Here is a 20,378-nt window from a genome sequence, read left to right as displayed (position 1 = left end):
ATATCTTTCACAAAATAAAAGTATACCCCATGAGTCCACACAACCATCTCCTTTTTCACTTTTATTGTTCATAGAAGTATAAGCAAGGAAAAAAAATAGAAAGATAAGAGTCTTATGATAGCAGAGAAGTCTTGATTCTTGATCTGGTGAAAAAGCTACCCACATCAATGGTGTCATCTTCTTCTGGGGAGAAATTTTCCTGGTTAGCTTTAACCTTAAGGTTTCCAGTGAGAATACACTAAGAGTGTGGAGGGGACCTTCTGAGTTGTGAGGTCATGAACCCAAGGTTCAAGGTCTCAAAGTTTTGCTACAATGTGATGGCAAAGGCCAACTCTGATGTTGTTCTCAGAAAATTCAGTCTTCAGGTTCTAGATTGTGCTCAGTCAGATCACCATGTAAAGCTTTCTTTACCTTGTGAAAATACGCCTTGACATAGTGCATTAAGGCTTTGCAGCATTTAGTTATGTCAGAGTTTATTAGTGGAAGATACATGAGACTGTGTTATTAGGGGGATAGTCCTTTCAATGACATAATAAAGGTGCCAACTTATGTTTTACACTGGAAGTGGATGTGATTGTCATTAATCTACAATACCTTTTACCAAAACAATTCAGTCAGTTCAGCTAGCTTTGCCCAGTACTATAGTATCTATAATACCTTATTTAACTGTTTTATAACTTGTCCAGTGAAATAAGTATCCTATCTCTGGCTATTTCTCCAGGAATAATCTTTTAGCTACTGTTATAACATCAGCCCTTGTGCATGGGAAAGCTTTTATACAACCAGAAAACATGCACTGAAAATGTCTTCCCCCAGGTACTAAGGGAGGAGACCACCCCTCATATTATCTTACACCCAATTTCTGCCTCCAAAGAAAGAAGAAGTAAAAACTAAAAGGCAGAAATGAAATCCACAGACATACAGCGCAGCACCACGCCCTGGGCCTGGTAGTTAAAGATGGACCCCTGACCTAATCGGTTATGTTATCTATAAATTACAGACATCGTATGGAAAAGCACTGTGAAAATCCCTGTCCTGTTCTGTTCCATTCTAATTACCAGTGTATGCAGCCCCCAGTCATGTACCCCCGCTTGCTCAATCAATCACTACCCTCTCACGCGGAACCCCTAGAGTTGTAAGCCCTTAAGAGAGACAGGAATTTCTCACTCAGAGAGCTCGGTTTTTCAGACGTGAGTCTTGCGAACCCTCCCGGCCGAATAAAGCCCTTCCTTCTTTAACTCTGTGTCTGAGGGGTTTTGTCTATGGCTTGTCCTGTTACAGTACCTTCACTAATGTCTTCCCCCAGGTACCTTCCCTAATGTCTTCCCCTATATGCCATTTAGCCACGTGGCACCCAGGAGGACTATGAAGGGCAGTGCTTGTCTAAGTCCTGAATTTCCATGCCTGATGTAGAAGTCAGGACAGAAGACAGCTGTGAGGAGGATGCCTGGAGGCTACAACCCTTCCCAGAATAGCCAGGAGGCAAAACTGGGCCAGGGAAGAACGGGTCATGTTGGGCTTGATTCTGGCTGGTAGCTGCCGTTCTAGGAACTGAGAACTTAGCCCCAGGCCTCACTATGGCCATCTGTCTGGATCACTGAATCCAGACTCTCAAAACCAAACCGTAAGCTCACAGTCAAATCAAACAAGTACCTACTTATATTTAACTGACAATTTTGAAACCATATTTTGCCAACAATTTAAAAACTAGTTTTATTTACCAAATTTTATCACATACACTTAACATATATAGTAGACATATGAACACAGACAGAAGCAGATCTTCTAGCTTTCATAAAGCTAGCTTATAAATAATTTTTCCTTTCTCTCTTTAGACTATCCCTCTTTCAATCACATGCTTCATTGCCCTAAGCAACCGCCAGCCAGGCAATTCCAAATCTGTACTTCTAAAGGGCCAACTCCCAGGCCAAACAAGAAAATCTGTATTTCAAAAGCACAGAGCTAAGACTTTAGACCTAAATATTGTATCATCAGCTCAAACCAAATAAAAAATAGTGGAAGTAAAAGTTCAGTTAAGACAAGATAGTCTGAAAAGCACTTTAAAAAAGGTTTGACTTGTTATGTAAATTGAAAACAATAGCAAGAGTTTCTAATGTACATAGGCAGATATCCTTAAAAATGGAGATTTCCTTTATAAATGTAGGTTTTTTTTACAAAAAGGTTTAAAGATAGCCAGTTAGATTCCAGAAAGGCATATTTTAGTTCCATGGGTGTTCTTTTTAACTTAGCTACTGTTTCTTAGCTAAAATTACTGAGTTCAGCATGGAGCCCATTAAGGAATAGAGCAAAGAAAGTATTTTCCATAACTGGATTCAGCATGGATTGCTGTGAGAAAGAAGCAAGCCTACTTTACCGGAGGTCTTATATTTTGTAAACACTTTAGGATAGCTTTCTTTTTGCCTTTGGGGCAGAATAATAACTAAACCAAAATGTTAACAGATATTTTCTTATCAATTAGTCACTTAAACTTTTTATTTGCCATTTGTAAAAAGTCTCTTTTAAAAAACAGTAAAGATATTAAAATCTTTTTAGAAGCTTCTGCCTATCAATAGGCATCCCTAGATAAGACTAATTCAAGAATTCTCATTTTCTTTTTCTTTTCTTTCTTTCTTTTTTTTTTTTTTTTTTGAGATGGAATCTCACTCTGTTGCCCAGGCTGGTGTGCAGTGACAAGACCTGGGGTTCAAGTAATTCTCCTGCCTCAGCCTCCCAAGTAGCTGGGACTACAGGTGTCCACTATCACTCCTGCCTAATTTTTGTATTTTTAGTAGAGATGGGGTTTCACCATGTTAGCCAGGCTGGTCTCAAACTCCTGACCTTAAGTGGTCCACCTGCCTTGGCCTCTCAAAGTGCTGAGATTACAGGCGTGAGCCACTGCACCTAGCCAGGAATTCTCATTTTCAGATGCACTGCTTAAAGTGTGGTATTATTCATTTGGAACATTCCATTCTAATTTTAAATTACCTTTGGTAAGATTTTACCACTTCTATAAGTGTTTGCTGCTTCCAGAGTCTGATATTTATACATGCAAATGTAGGCATAGCTGGAAGGTGGATTATTCAGTTCTTTAGAAACTAAGGATCTCCTTTTTACCTTACATCTTGGCTTTGGCTATCAGATCTCCTTGATCAACTTAGTCAATGATTTTTTTTCCTACCTAAGCAACCAAAAAGAGAAAAGTGCAAGGAAGGGGTAGAACACAAAAATCCCTGTGAATTTGCAAAAGCTGAAATTTATACCTTCTGCAATATTTCCATTTATTATCAGTTTCTGTCTGACTGGGTCAGACATAAGAGGCCTCTAACTGGATCCAAGCCAGTTAATATCAGATCCAACGTGATTCTGCATCCAGTCCAGTTTCTGTTGTGTTTTCTGAACCCAGTTCAGATAAAAAAATTTGCTCAAACAAACTCAGAGAGCTAAAAACAAATCTGTGGAGCTTTGGAATCTGAGAGAGAATACCATGATCCCCAGTTGCTGTGAGAGAGCAGTGGCCACAGTGGGCCTGGCAGGGACCTCACTTGGTCACATGTTGCTCCTGGGCATCGGAGGAAGTTCTACTTCAGGTCCCACTTCTGACACCATCTGTTAAAAGAAAAACCTTATGCAAATTAAATTGAGCAAAGAATGATTTGTGAATTAAGAAGACTCCTGAGCCAGAGCCAGAGTAGGCTCAGAGACTCCAGCACAGCCATGTGGTGGAAGAAGATTTACAGACAGAAAAAGAGAACTGATGTACAGAAAACAGAAGTGAGGTACAGAAACAGCCAGATTGGTTCCAGACCAGCATTTGCATTATTGAACACAGTTTGAAAGAGTTGGCTGCCTTTGATTGGCCAAAACTTAGCGATTGACACAAGAGTAGACTACAGTCTGTTTACACATCCAGTTAGGTTACAGTTCACTATGTCTGGAAAAACATTTAGGCTGAACTTAAAATATGTAAGGAAGTAGCTTTGGGCTAAACCTAATTTAACAACATGCATATGTATGTGTGTATATAACTGTGTACGTGGATAGGTATGTGTATGCATGAGTGTGTACACATATGGGTGTGTGCATGTGTAGTTGTGTACATATATACATGTGTATGCATAAGCATGTACATGTAGATGTATGTATTGTATAGGCATGTATAGCTATGTGCACATATGATACATGCATGTTTAAGTTATGCATATGTACATGTATAGTCATATGCATGAATAGGTATTGTATGTATAGGCATGTACAGGTGTGTATATGCAGATGTGTGTACATGTGTAAGCATGCACATGTATGGGTGTATGCATGTTTGAGTGTATGCATGCATAGATGTGTACACATATGGGTACGTACATGCCTATTTGTATACATGTATGGGTATGTTTATATGTGTACACAAAAGTGTATACGTGAATTGTTGTATACATGCATGTATAGTTATATATGTGTCCGGGATACACATGAGTAAGTGTACACATGTATAGGTGTGTGCATATATATAGGTGGAAAATGCTTGCCTTTACTACTCATTGCTTTTTTTTTTTTTTTTGCTTTTCTCTTTTCCTAAAGTGGCCTATCAAGTAATGCTTTCAAATTGAGTACTTGTGTAAAGTATTCTACAAATGGCATTTTATACTCAAGTATCTTTTTCCCGCTGAACAGTGAAGAGCATCTTACTTGCATAGGATTCCTGGACTGTGGTCTTTCCCATTCTTTGCCAGTGTTCCTTTCCTGATTTCTAGTTTCTTATATTGCAATTGGAAGGATAGGTGCGATAGGTGCCAGTCTGGATTTTTTTTCCCCTGCTTAAATAGGGGTCTCTAATGCTTTTTTAATGGGATTCCGTAAGATCTTTTGTTCAGAATTAGGGCAGAATATGCTTAGATGTAACTTTCCTTATCAATCCAGTGTCAAACTTAGGGAACAATTTCAATTCATAGATTTGCATATTTCTTCAACAAGGGGAAATTTATACATATATTTCCTTATTTACTGTATATCTGTATGTGTCCTCCAAATATTTTTTTTCCTTCTGAAACGTTCTTTATTTGAGCATTAGGTCTACCCTCCAAATCTCTTTTCTTTTCCTTCATATTACTCTCTTTTATATTTTTGCTAAATGCTCTGATATATTTTTTGCCCATGACCACTTATATCAAATTCACTAATCAGTCTCAACAGAGATCAACCTCCTTTTAAATTTATCTATTTAACTTCTTAGTTCCAACATCATCTGATCATCTGTTTAAGTTTTATGACATCATTTTCTGCAGCATTGGAAATGCCCTAACTGTTTGTATTATTATTATTTATTATTGTTACTATTCTAAACAGATGTTCTTTTGTCATCTCCGTCTCTTGGGTCATGTTTTCACTGAGAAAGTGGCTCCTCTCTCTGATAACTATTCGGGACCCTTTCATGGACAGTGACTTTTTTTATCTTGGCTCAAGTTGTCAAGTTTATCTCCATGGCAGAAACCTAGCAGAAGGAGACAGGTTCACTGGGCTGGGCTATGACATCAGCCTCCCGTAGGCTAAAGCAGGAAGACAACCCACTTATTCAGTTCATTCTTGGCTTTCTGAGAAGTGGAGACACACTGCACGCTCTGAGGGCAGAAGCTCTCGGCCAGAAATCTGAACATGAAGCCCTTTCAGAGGTGAGCTGCTCTGAGTCCTCAGTTGGGCAGGGCTGGGCGTGGTTCCCCCAGGTCTGCAGCCTTCAGGAGGATTGTGTGCTGCATTTTTCCCCAGGGTTCCCCTGTCCTCTCAAGCACACTGTGGCCTCTATATTCCTATGCCACTTGCCCAGGGGAGGCCTGTCCCCTGGGGTTGTGGGGGAGGGGAAGAAGGCCCATCTTTGGGGTGCTCATCTTCAGGGCACCGTGCTCCCAAATCCCTGTGAGCTCAGTGTCCGCGTGCTGCAATGAGCGTTCTGTGATGAGGACCTCATGCTGGGACCAGGCGAAACCATTCCTCTTGTCTTTGGTTGAGGTGCATGCTGATCAAGGCCTGAGCTCTTCAGGGAGAGCACAGGCATGTGAGCTTTCCTGTCTGACAGCATTAATCAGCATATTTGGTTTTTCAAGGTCACAGAAGATCCTGTTTAATCATTTTTTTTACACACTATTATGGGGGCCAGGAATGTACCGACACAAAGTCTGAGAAAACCAGTTTTGATCTGAAGCTAAGGGGTGACTTGGAATTCAGTTCTAAAACACTGATTTCTTTGAAGACAAAAAAGCTCTTAGAAGGATCCTCAGGATTATCGTAAGTAAAAAGCAAAACTGGTACTACCTGTTTACAGTTTCATCTAGCCCCCTCCTGTCTTTTAGCCTGGGAAGAGAGAAGATGAAATCCCATGGGCTCTGAGCCCACATCATCTGAGAATCTATTTAATTTAAAGATAATTCATTAGGTTTCATTTTTAATCTTATACTAAGATGAAACTTATCATAACAGGTTTCTATTTGGTCATTTTTCTCCTTGTGGAGAAACGTGGGATAATTCTAATTCTCCTTTGGTGTGACATCATGTTTATCCTGTGAAGATGGCTTTCTTTTTTATAATGAATCTTTTCTTCTGCACTAAACAGACACCCTCCATCCCAAGCTCCCTAGTTTCTTCATGCTGCATGATTTAGAGTTGCTTCATTATTCTGATTTTACTTATCAGTTTTTCTTTCAGAACATTATAATTCATCAAGGTCTTTATTAAAGTGTGATGCCCAGAAGTAGGCATAGCTTTAAAGGTATGTTGTGGATATTGACAGAATTGTTCAATCTGATATATTTCTTACCTACTCAAAAATAAACCTACAAGCCCTCCATTAGGAAAAAAATAAAAATCATGTGTTTAATCTCCAAAAAAAGTCAGGGATCCTTTCTTCCCTAGGCATCCTATTTGTTCCACTCTGGTGTTGCCAACTTCTTTCTTTTACCTTGTGGGTTAATTTCTCTGCCCATGTTATTTTGACACACAGATTTATACTCTCTATTGTGTGTGTATACTGAGTCCGATTTTGTCAATATAAGCAAGTTGCATCTAAATATGTGTGAAAAAATATGTGCAAATGCATCCAAAGAAGCCACATCAGATACTGTCTGCTTAGATGACCTCCTTCAGGGAAAACTTCTTGATATTCTCTGTATAATCACTTATCTTTGGGCCACCCAGCATTTTACTGGAAGTCATTCTGGGAATGCTGTGATTTGCACAGGAACTGCCATCAGTAGTACCAGAGAATGTGGAAACATGTCAGAGAATGTGGAATGTGGAAAGAGGCAAGCCAGGAGTTCTGTGCTGCTTCTGTGTATACTCTTGCCTCAGGTAGATGGATGTCTTTCGTACAAGATACGTAGGAGAAAACCAGTATACTTATAACTTAGTCCATTAATACAGCACTCTGGAAGGATTAATACTGGTAAGGATAATGAGACTATATTCTGATTCAAATAGTGGGATATTCTGGCCAAAGATTATGTTGCTTGTTGTCCATGAGGAGGGGTTTTTATTTTTCTGAGTACTTGAGAAAATGCTATTCCATTGACAGTGTCCAAATTATGTCAAAACAACTTACAAGTTGACTCAGAGCTTATATAAACAGTAGGGTGGTTTGGGGGATAATTATCAGATGAATCAGCTGCTTGATTGGAGTTTTTGTTCTTTTAGCCAGCAGAAACATAATAATTCAGTGCTGTAGGTAAGGCCTAGGGAATAGTAAGTGCCCACTGAAAATATTAAGAAAAGATAAGGAACCAAGAGAGCTCCGACAGAGGCGTAGCTGGTGAAGTGATAAGCAGCAAGTGTTCAAAATGTTGTTTGATTGGATTTTCTTTTAAGGAAAAGGGAAAAGGGAAACCTCATGAGACAAATGCTAAACTTGTAGTTATCAAAAGATCACAGTAACCAAGATTGATAAATGAATGACTATAACGAGAAAGCCAAGAATCTTATTTTACCAGCATAAAAGATAAAGCAAAAAATTTCAAATTTTCTTTGAGATTTAATATTTTATATCACTTAACATACTTTACAGAACATTTCACATTAAATTCCTAGGTTCTTTTCTTTCCTTAGCTATCTTAGGTACGGATTTTCTTTTTTTTTTTTTTATTCTTTTTTTGAGATGGAGTTTCACTCTTATCACCACTGGAGTGCAATGGCACAATCTCGGCTCACTGCAACCTCCACCTCCCGGGTTCAAGCGATTCTCCTGCCTCAGGCTCCTGAGTAGCTGAGATTACAGGCACCCGCCACCACACCAAGCTAATTTTTGTATTTTTAGTAGAGATGGGGTTTCACCACGTTGGCCAGGCTGGTCTCAAACTCCCAGCCTCAGGTGATCTGCCCGCCTCGGCCTCCCAAAGTGCTGGGATTGCAGGCGTGGGCCACCACACCCAGCCAGTTATAGATTTTTGAAGCTGGAGGTGGCCTAAGAGAGTATTTGACTAAGAAACAAGGCCAAAAAACCCAACACTTCATCTTAAGATTAGGAAGCAAAAGTTGGAAAGGTTTAAGTAATTTGCTCTCAGTTATTTATTAGCAGACCTAGGGATAGAGCTCAGACTCCCCATTGCCAAGTCCATTTGTTTTCCTCACCCCACCATGTCATCTCATCGCTAGTTTTCCTTTCGTTATACTTTCTGTAATTTTCTCCAAATCTCTTTCACCAGTAGTTAACATAGGAACTCTTCTTTAGCTGGGTGGCCTTCTTTTTTAGAATCTTGTCCTAAAAAATTGCAAATGCAACAATCTTGACATTTTAACATCAAATTAATTTTCAGTATCAGCTAATCAATAGATCAAGAGTCTTTGCATAATACTGTAGGCATTACAGATGCAATTAAATAATATTCACAAGTTCTTGTTACCAATCTACTAATTTCAGCAAACTCTACAATTGACACATTTGTATCATAAATCAGTCAAAACTCTACTGATAAAATTGACTTTGCATAGAGCAGAAAGCATTCTCTTCAATATAGAACAGAAAATGATTTACTCTCATTTATTTTAGAAATTAAAAACTTACACCTAAAGCAGGTGGGATGTTTCCTAAGACAAGATAAGTGACGTACTAAGACACTATACCACTCGATTAAATAAAACTTCCTTCAAATAAAACAATTGCACAGAGTCAACAGATGTATATTTTCTTCTGGGATTTATTGAACCATGTGGTCTTGTAATTTCCAGCTGCATACGTCACATTAAGTTCTGTCTTTAGAGCATCAAGTAATTGTAAATACAGTATATTTTATGTACAAATGTAAATATATTTAGGTTTGCTCATGACTTTCTTTCAAATAAATTGTGCTTATGTTTGTGAACTAATGAAAGTTTAATTTCTTTCATAAGAGACTAATTTTATTACCATCGTATTTCATGACACTGTAGTTTTTTCATGCTTAACTTATAAAATCCCTTCGAAGTATTACTAAAGAAGTAAGATTTCAGCAACTCCTATAAAGCTTTAATGAAGCAATTACATTGCAACAGTGATCTCAGGTTTGTCTTTGACAGTTTTTGCTATTTTTAGTAGAACACCATAAGGACATCTCCCACTCTCCTTGGGTCTGTTAGTACCTAATATCTTGTGTGAAAAACTTGTTGAAATCAAGGTGAGAATATTACAGTAGGAAAAAGGGCAAATAAGTAGCCCTGAAATGATACAAAACAGAATGAGTGTTCAGTGATATAGATGATTAATCAAACTCTACTGATGATGTTGACTTTACATAGAGTACAAAGCATTCCCTTGAAAATAACCCTCTCATAAGTTCTAAGGATAAGTTATCTTCCAAATACAGCATTCTGCATTTATTTACAATCTATTCTAACACATAAGAAAGAAAAATTTTTCTATATCAGGATTAGGTAATTCATTAGCAGGGCTTCACCAAGTTGCTTAATTTAAGAAAATGGTTTCTTAATACTAGAAATTTATTTTACCATAAGATAAGTGCCTCTTAGTATTTTCCCATCAGATATGTTCCTCTTAGTATTTTCCCGTTAGATATGTGCCTTTTAGTAAACAGGAGAACTGTCTTTAGCTGATGACCTTCCCTTTTAGAATCTTATGCTAATGAATTACAAATGCAACAATCTTGACATTTTAACATCAATTTAAGCTAATTTTTCATATCAGCTAATCAGTAGGATCAAGAGTGTTTGCATAATACTTTAGGCATTGCAGGTGCAATTAAACAACATTCACAAGTCCTTGTTACCAATCTACTTATTTCAGCAAATTTTGTAATTGTCCATTTGTTTGTGCCATAATCAAATAAGTCAAAATTCTACCGATAAAATTGACTTAGCATAAGCATGATGATAAATGATAAAAATTAGAAAATTTAGAAATCCTCATTATATTTGTAATTATTAATATTGTTAAAGTATGACATTGATAATTAATGAAATTTGGTTTCAAATATGTTCCCATAAAAGGCAAAATATTTGGTAAACAGGATATATGCTGTGCAGATCACTAGGGAAAACCAACAATGTGGAGTTTAAAGGAAACATTGAAGAACAAAAATCTTAAAATCCTCATAAGACCCAAATGTGCCTGAAGTTTCAGTGCATTAAGAGAATTACTGAAAGTCGAAGACTGCTTTATCTATCCACAAAGCAGCTTTTAACTCTATACCATTAACAAGGGCCATACATAAGCAAAATATTGATAATGGTCACATATAAAAGCATACGTCAAAGTTAAGTCAGGCACACAGAAACAGGAGTGGCAATAACAATACACAGTTGAATGTAAATAAGAAAATCATTAACTGAAACGAAGTTTATTTCAATCTCAATTTCGAAATAGCTTAGCATCCATTCAGCACAGCTTAATAGAATTGTGTCTGAATATTACTAGTGAGATCAATTTGTGAAAGATGTCTTTAACTTTGTCCCTATAAGCTAAAATTAACTTTATCTTCAAATATTCATAAAGATTCTCAAATATTGATTATATGCTAGGTCACTAGGAACACTAAAATTCCCAGAAGCAGACTTCATTATCTTTTACCACAGTGCAACTAATCTAAAATAATCAAATTTAAAAGAAAATAGCTACTTAGAATTTTTTAGTCATTAGACCAAATAAATATTTTATCAACAAGAAGTGTAATATCTAAAAATATTAATTACAACATTATTATCAAAATTTATGGGTAACAGAGGTAAATACAGAAACTTGTAGTTTTATTAAAAATGAAATAATAAAAATAAATTAACAAAACACACAGCTTAAGATGTTAGCGAAAAGACAGCTAAATAAATATGAATATACTGAGAAAGCCTGAATAAAGATATAAGCGGAATTGATGAATAAATCTAATAGCTGGCTTAAAAAATAAAGGAAGGAGAAGTAATAACTATAAGAAATTATATATTCATCTAATATCTAATATGTATTATATAGGTATAATATATATATAATACATAGTAATATACACAATAACATAATAATAACATGCTTTTTCCAATAATGACAGAGAGAAAAATGAAATTGAAAATTAGAAGAAGATTGTCGCCATTTTCTTTCTTGGAGTCTTGAGACATAGGAATGCTTTTTAGTTGTATACTTCTTTGTACCATTGTACTCAACAGGTAATCTTCAATACTCACTCCCCTCCCACTCTCCTACCTTTCGGAGTCTCCAGCATGTTATTCCACTCTGTCTATCCATGTGTACCCATTGTTAGCTCCCACTCATAAGTGAGAACATGTGCTATTTGCTTTTATGTTTCTGAGTTATTTCACTTAGGATAATGGCCTCAAGTTCCATCCACGTTGCTGCAAAAGACATGATTTCACTCTTTTTATGGCTGAGTATTATTCCATTGTAGTAGTCCATTTCCACACTGTTATAGAGGTACTACCTGAGATTGGATAATTTACAAATAAAAGAGGGTTTCTGACTCACAGTTTCACATGGCTGGGGAGGCCTCATGAAACTCACTATCATGTTGGAAGGCAAAGGAGAAGAAAGCACCTTCTTCAGAAGGTGGCGAGAGGAAGAGAGAGCAAAGGGGAAGTGTCATACTTTTAAACCATCAGATCTCGTGAGAACCCCCTCACTATCATGAGAACAGCATGGGGGAAACCACCCTCATGGTACAATCACCTCCCACCAGGTCCCTCCCTGGACATGTGGGGCTTACAATTAGAGATGAGATTTGAATGGGGACACACAGCCAAACCATATTATCCATGGTGTATATATACCACATTTTTTAATCCACCGATGCACTTTTAGGTTGATCTAGTGTTTTTGCTCTTTTGAGTAGAGCTGTGATAAACATGAGTGCAGGTGCCTTTTTGAAATAATGATTTCTTTTCCTTTTGGTAAATACCCAGTAGTGGGATTGCTGGATCAAATGGTAGTTCTATTTTTAGCTTTTTGCAAAATCTCCATACTACAGTACATTTTTTTTTATGGTGGGAATTATCTTCCTGATTCATGAGAGCAAGTCGAGGGCAGTGTGCAGTGGATGGTTGTTGAGATGACCACACACTAATGTAACCCTGAGGAGTCACGCCCTCATGTCATCCCTTTTCTTTAGTGAGAGCAGAACCTGTGACCTGCTTCTAATCAGCAGAATACAGCAAAGGTGATGAAATGTCCCTCCCATGATGAAGCTACCTCATATTAGACTCTGTCTTACTAGATGGAGGGAGAAAGATTCCCCTGCTGATTGTGAGAAAGCAAACCACTATGTTGTGGAGATAACATTTTTCTGATTTTTATTTATTATGGAGAGGGCCTCATGGAAGGGAACTGTGGGTGGCCTCCAGGTGGCCTTCAGTAACACAACCATGAGGAAGTGAGTTCTGCCAACACAGATTCTGCCCCAGATGACATGAGAATGTAGCCCCACTAACAGATTGGAGCCTCATGAGACTGAGCAAAGGACCTGCTAACCTGTGCCAGGAGTCCTGCATTCTGGCCACGGAAGGTGTGATGTGCTGCATGTGGTAGTTTGCTTGGGATTCTGTAACAAAGCACCACAAACGAGACAGCAAAATGTGTCTCCCCACTCCAGAGGCTGGGAGTCTAAGATCAAGTGCTGGCAGAGCTGGTTCCAACTGAGAGCTGTGTGGGAGAATGCATTCCATGCCCCTCACCCTACTTTTCATGGTTTGCCAACATCCATTGTTTCTTGGCTTCTGCTGTATCTCTCTGACCTCTACCTTCATGTTCACACAGTATTCTGTGTTCATGGCTGTGTCCAAATTTCTTCTATGTATAAGGGCATTAATCATGTTGAATTAGTGGCCCATCTACTCCAGTGTGGTCTCTTAACGAATTACTCTGCAACAACCCTATTTCCAAATAATGTTATAGTCTGAGTTACTGGGGATTAGAATTTCAACATATGAATTTTGAGGGAATACACAGCAATCCATAAAAATGCGTTGTATCATTTTAAGCCACTGCGTTTGTAGTAACCTGTTAACACTGTGATAGATTCCTAAAGCAATTGTAATAAGAAAGTGAAATACCAGTAAGAGTATGAAGAAATATAAATGGGGTGCTACTGGAACCGTCTCACTTCAAAACAATTGTGGGGATAGTTCAGTATTGATTCTAATTGAGGTGAAACATCATCTAAAGATATGATGTATTAATATACTCAGTTCCTTTATGAGAACTAGAAGCCACTTTGCTATTAATACAGGAGTTATTAAGAAATTATTTTGGGAAGTTAGCGAGGGTAAAAGTTCTCAGTGGAATTTTCCTTTAATAAAAAGCAGCCCCAAATCATTTCTTCTGTAACAAAAAGCAGTCTGAAAGGTCAGGCTGCAAGCATAGATATGCATGTGTAAATACATGTGGCTAAGAGCCAAGTCCATCCAACATGGCGGTTCCCGCTCCCTTTTCCTTGTCACCATGTGTGCGGGTGTCATGGCCGCTGCCAGGTAGAAGCTGCATTTGCGGCTGGGCGCGATGGCTCACACCTGTAATCCCAGCACTTTGGGAGGCCGAGGTGGGCGGATCACCTGAGGTCAGGAGCTCGAGAACAGCTTGGCCAACACGATGAAACCCCTTCTCTACTAATAATACAAAAATTAGCTAGGTAGTGTGGGCCTGTAATCCCAGCTACTGAGGAGGCTGGGGCAGGAGAATCACTTGAACCCGGGAGGCGGAGGTTGCAGTTAGCCGAGATCGCATCATTGTACTCTAGCCTGGGCGACAAGAGTGAAACTCCCTCTCAAAAAAAAAAAAGAAAAAAAGAAAAGAAGCTGCATTTGCTAATAAAAGACTAGGGTGGGAGGGCTAGTCTTTTCCTAGGTTATCTAAATGGCATACCTGGTCAGACCAATCCCCTGGGCCCTATGCAAATCAATCACTGCCTCCTCAAGCCTCTGTACAAAATTGATTGCATTCCGTCCCAAACCAGAGACCCTATCTTGGGAGACCAGCTTTCCCAGCATAAGGAAGCTTTTTCTCTTTCTCTTCTTTTTTGTCTATTAAACTTTATGCCTCTAAACCCACTCCTCGTGTGTGTCCGTGTCCTGAATTTTTTCTCGGTAAGAGATAAAGAACCAGGGTATATACCGCAGACAACAGAGATGTTTCATATGCAATGTGAATGCATTCATTCTCAAAGTGTCCCCCAAATTTATTGTGAGTTTTGTAAGTTTGTTTTCAGTTATTTGTACTTTTCCCCTTTTTGCAAGCAAATAAGAGGTGTTGAAAGTGTTGAAAATAAAAATCAGATATATTTTTGCCAATTTGAAAAATCCATTTTGACATATTTTTAATCTATGGAATGCAGCATTGGGATACTAGTGTTCCAAAGTTGCATAGTTTTGATCAATTCGTGGAAAGACATAGGATTGCCTGAGCTACTATAGCTCAATCTCCCAAACTTGACCTTGTTTATTCACCACGGACTGTCAATCCACTCCAATGAACTGCAATATTCAGACATATTCTGAAAGCAACCTGCTGTCTTGAGAATTTTCTAGTTTTATTAAAGCATTTACTAGGCACTGGCCACAAGCATGTGCTGAGGATTAACCGGTAGGTAGGACAAGGCCCTTCTCTTCTGCTCTTCTCAGAGAATGTGAAGAGTAAGACCCAATGTATCCAGAGAGTGCTGAGAGAGTGCAATGAGTTTACATTCGACTTGCTCTTGGCAGTTAAGAAAGGCTTCCTGGAGAAGGCTGACATGACACCTATGGCATTTGTCACTCAAGTGAGACAAAATGAAGTTGGAGCAGGATCACTGGCTGTGGATTGTGCATTAGGGAGAAATGAGACTGGAGAGGCAAGAAGGTGCTGCATAGGGAAGAACCTTGTTTCACCCACTAAGAATCTAGGTCACCATTCACAAAGCAAAGGCAGGAGCAGGGTCAGGGTGGGGGCAACCAAGGCTGCCCTGAATGGGAAGATTCACACACACACACACCCCCACACACACACCCACCCACCGTTATGCCTCTTGAACACCAGTTATCTGGCTGTATCTTCATCCACATCTGTTGCTGTCTTCAAACGCCGTATCTGCTGTAATTCATACCCCCATGTCACACATAGACCAGAAATTTAAGCTGATCTAAATTTAAGTCATTTCATTTTACTTTCCACACTAGACTCATCCATCCATTCATTCAGTTAACAAATAATTACCCTATTATTTGCAAGTTGCATAAGCCAGAAATCTAGGAGTTAACCTTCTTCTGTTTTCCTCATTCTTTCTGTAGTGTTATGGCTTTTGAGTCTGTCCAGATTTAAACCCTGTCTCTTCTGTTGAAAATCTGTAGGACTTTGTACAAGATAATATAATCTTTCTGTGCCTCAGGTTAACAATAGGGAAGATAATATTGAGTATGGGTTATTGTAAAGTTTCAAATAAATAACTCATGTAAAGCCTAAGAACAGAGCTTGAAAACATGTATGTATATATACACATGCACATAGATATATATGTATGCATATGTATATATTTATATAAGATAAATATGCATAGGGATAAAATCAAAGCATCTACTATACTAACATTGCATTTAAATGTAAATGTAATGTTGTTTGCTTAAGAGCCAAACATTCAGCAATCAAGAATACTCTGCTTCTTTGGCATTATCCAGGAATAAATAACAAAGTGAATTAAAAGAAATGATGTCAGAACTACAACATTTTAGCTGTCACATTACAAGAAACCTGCCATGTCACTGCAGTCTGGTGGGTTGTTTCTGTTCAGGTGTACTCATCTCTGTATACCTGCAGTGTTATATACATGATTCTTTGCTTTTTGGGTTTTATTTATATGACCTTGAACAATCTATTGGTGCTTTAAAGTAAATAAATTCTAAAGCTTCATCTTTCTAAAAAATAATGAAAGACCATAGATGATGAGAGTTTATCTGCAGAGCCTTTTCTCTATATTTTTTCCTTTTTATATGAGAATTGAAAAGAAAGATATTTGGCTTAGCTGGAGATGCTGCATTGTAGTGGGGAGAATACTTGCAACCTATTGAAAATCAGGAACCATGCCTTATCCACTTTTATTTTCTCTACAGTGCCTAGCCTAATACCTTAATTCAGTAAGATCTCCATAAATATTTATTGACAAAAGCTGTGTGCTATTCAGAAATAGAAAGACTGAGTTTCATTTTATGATTGAAGTTCACTTTCTTTAGTTGTATTCTTCGTAAATATTTCTATGTATTTTTTTTTTTTACTCAGAGCTGCAAATATTTATGCGTAATTAATTATCAGTAAAGTACTAAGTCAAGGTAACAGCATAACAGTAGGGGAAAATAAGCACCTGTGGGTCCCTTAGTATAATGTACAGCTTTATCTAGAATGTCTTGACTTCACCGTTATAAAAGTAGCAATAGGTCGGGCGTGGTGGCTCATGCCAGTAATCTCAGCACTTTGGGAGGCCGAGGCATGAGCCACTGCACCCGGCCTCCAGAAATTTTTTATCCGATTATGGTAATATACAACAATATGATAATTAACTTGTAAATCTTATAAGAAGGCTTGGATTTTCTTCAGTGAACTGTGTTTGGATTTTATAAATAAAGACGTTTTTAATTGAAAACAAAAGGTAGAAGTAGAAATAAAAAAGAAAACAAGTAACAACCATAACCAGTATTCTAGACAATGTCACTGTGGTAATTTTGGGATGTTTTCATTTTAGTTTATTTCTGGTATGTTTTAATACCAGTGAGTTCATATGTATAAGTTTTACTCTTATTTTGTTTAGCATTATAGCATTTGCAGTTTGTTGTGTTATTTTAAAAATCATCGTAAATTTCATATTCATGTTTGCTTAATAATCTTTCATGTCATATTCCTCTTGAATTTAATTTACATATGATAAGGTGAAGATGTAAGTGGTTTTCACTTTCTCTTCTTTTAAGAATAACTTGCTAGCTGCCCAGAACAAAAGTACTCTCTGCCTATTTTCCAATTTATGCTGCCTAATATAATGTGTTAAATTCGATTGCATGGTAAGATGCTCTCGGGTTGTTATCCTGTTTTATTTTTTCAGGTATTTTCCCACCAATATTAAGAATTTTTATTTTTGAACTTCATATATAGTAGTTTTACTATCTGGGAATGTTGATTCCTACGTCATTCTTTTTCATTTTCAAAATATCTTAGTTTCCAGACCATCTGTTTTCATATGAAATTTTAGAGAGTGTATTAGGCAGTTTTTGCACTGCTATAAAAAATACCCAAGACTGGGTAATTTATAAAGAAAAGCAGTTGAATGGGCTCACAGTTCTGTAGGCCATACTGGAAGCCTGGTGCAAGTTATCTGCTCAGCTTCTAGGGAGGCCTCGGGGAGCTTTCACTCATGGCCAAGGCAAAAGGGAGCAGGAGGCAGGGCACATGACATGAGTGGGAGCAAGAGAGTAGGGGAGGTCCCACGCACTTGTAAACGACAGATCTCCAAGAACTCACTCACTATGGCAGGCACAGCACAAAGACGTGAGGGAGCCGCTCCCACATCCAGATACCTCCCACCAGGCTCCACCAACACTGGGAATTACATCTCAACAGCAGGTTTGAGGGGGACATCCGTACTATATCAGAGACCACTTTTTAAAGTTCCATATTTATTTGCAACAAGTTTTTCATGTTATTCTCATATCTTTTTGATTGTGATAAAAACACATAACATAAAACTTACAATTTTAACCACTTGGAGGACACAGTACAGTTGTGCAACAGGGGGTATCTTAAAAAACAAATCCCTAGTGGGTATCAGGTGTGCCTGAGACACTTTGAGGAGTTGCCAAATTTCAAGCATTCCACTCAGGACTCTCCTGCTTCTTTCTTCATTGTGCCAAGTCCTTAGTGAATAAAAGACACCATGCAATCCATGCCCTTACTAAGTAAGATTCAGCATCACTCTGCCTGGGGCTCCTCCAGAGGTTCTGCAGACTGCCTTGCATCCCACTTGCTGCTGCAAAACAGAGATTCAGTGACATGCAAAAGCAGGTATCCGAGACTGTGGTCACCCAGCAAAATGGAATGGACTGAATGAGTCTCTCTCACTCTCGCTCTCTACTCTTTCTTCTTGGTACTCTTGCCCTCTCTGACTGTTAAAGAAATGATCTAGATGAGATCATGACATCGCATCTCACATGATGCTATTGTGGTTACTTCTTTCCCCACAGACTGTAGGAGTAGAGGACAGTTCAGAGCAGTGACGCAAGAATCTCAAAAGAAACGCTCAGCTCAATACAGCTATCCTGATGATAAGGATATGGAGTTAAGTCATCTAAGAAGTAGGTATATATAGAAATATCTCATTTCTTTAGGCAACTTACTATAGATTTGCTTCAAACCTACAATTTGTTTTTATCTTTTTTAATAGAGACCACAGTTAACTTATTTACATATAGGATGAATCACATGAAAAGGAGCAAACACAGAATGAATTCTGTAGTGTGTTTGGGTTCCATTTCACTCTGCAATAGCCCAACCAGAGCGTATTTGGCAATGAATTTTTCTCAGTAAAGTGCAGAAAACTAAGTGTATTGGATGCTAGTTTTGATCCCTTAAATGACATTATGAGTTGATATTTTTCAGATTCTTTTTGAAAATATGAAACAGCATATTGTTTGCGAGAAAGGTAATAGTATCTATTTACTAATTCATGTTAAGTTGATTTGAATTCATGAATAATATATGGCAAGCAGGGCTTGATTTGTGACCAAGATGGAATATTTTTGAACTCTTAGAAAATTGAGAAATGTCAGTCTTATTCCTTTGAAATCCCTTAGGACTTCTTTTGTGTAGCTTGTATATTAGCTTGATACAAAGTGTTGCCTTAAAAAGTTTCTCCCTACCATTGACTTGGAAGCTTCTGAAAGCGGAAACACTACCTTGAGCATAGGTATGTCCAGTAGCTCCTTTTCATTGAATAAGGAGTCAGTACATACTTGTGAAATTAAGTTACCAAAATAAACATTGCAATTCACAGCTTCATAGTCCATGCAGGTTCTTTCAAGGAACCATACATCCTATTTTTGTTGTCCATAGCTGCCTTCTAAGTAGTATAATTTAGTCAAATTCAAAATCCATTTTTGGCATCCATTTCTTCAATTACAGTTGTCAACTTGAACAATATATGGGCCCTGTACTCTAAGATTTAAAATTGAGGAGAGGAGATAGTGTTGTTGGACAAGAAGTGTGAAGGCTTTAGAGTCAGGCACATGAATTCAAATCCTGTTTCTACTGCTTCATAACTATGCATGTTATATAAAATTTCCAAATCTCCATTTCCTCTGCTGTAAAATGGGCATGTAATACCTACTTTACAGGATTATTGTTTTAACTTGAGGATACATATGTAAAGCACTGAATACTAATATAGTGCCTAGCATTTTACAGGCATTCTATAACACACATTCTGTAATGACACATGCTGTTGTAGTGTTCACTGAATGCCAAACATTCTTTTAAGCATCAAACAAATATTAACTCACTTAACGAAAGTGCTTATATGAGTACTGATGTGAAATCCAATCATGGAGTGAGTAGTGCAGAGAAAGTGGTGATTAATTCTTATTGGGGCCCTTTGACCAGGTAGACATAGGAGGGATCTTGAAGGATAAGCTAAGATTTTGATAGCATTTAGGGGAGTCCAAGTCTGAAAGAACAACATAAGCAAAGAGAAGTGAGGTGTGTTTGGAGAATGGTACAACTCGTGTCTAAATGAGTTGGTCCCAAATATTCAGGAAGCTGAGGTGGGAGCATCACCTGAAGCCAGGAGTTCGAGACCAGCCTGGGCCACAAAGTGAGACTCCATCTCTAAAAAAGTTTTTTTTTTTAATTTAAAAAATTAGCTGGGCATGGTAGCATACACCAGTAGTCCCTGCTACTAGGGAGGCTGAGG

At 38.0% G+C, this 20,378-nt stretch overlaps 1 protein-coding gene across 3 annotated transcripts in view; it reads left to right on the top strand.

The window, feature by feature from the left end:
- The window catches only part of PXDNL (peroxidasin like), a 497,888-nt gene that overhangs the window by 452,845 nt on the left and 24,665 nt on the right, over positions 1–20,378 (top strand). For 2 of the 3 annotated variants that reach the window (XR_010159546.1, XM_519754.8), the window contains exon 20: positions 18,655–18,769. Coding sequence is in view for 1 of the 3 variants with exons in the window: in XM_519754.8 (XP_519754.6) it covers positions 18,655–18,769 (115 nt within the window). In the remaining 2 variants the exon portion in view is untranslated. The remainder of the gene's footprint in view (positions 1–18,654; positions 18,770–20,378) is intronic. The other variant, XR_010159545.1, reaches the window with a different exon arrangement.

This window comes from Pan troglodytes, chromosome 7, assembly GCF_028858775.2.
Source record: "Pan troglodytes isolate AG18354 chromosome 7, NHGRI_mPanTro3-v2.0_pri, whole genome shotgun sequence".
NCBI classification, from domain to species: Eukaryota; Metazoa; Chordata; class Mammalia; order Primates; family Hominidae; genus Pan; species Pan troglodytes.
The sequence above is the reverse complement of the archived record's forward strand: the minus strand, read 5'-3'. Positions and strand labels throughout refer to the sequence as shown.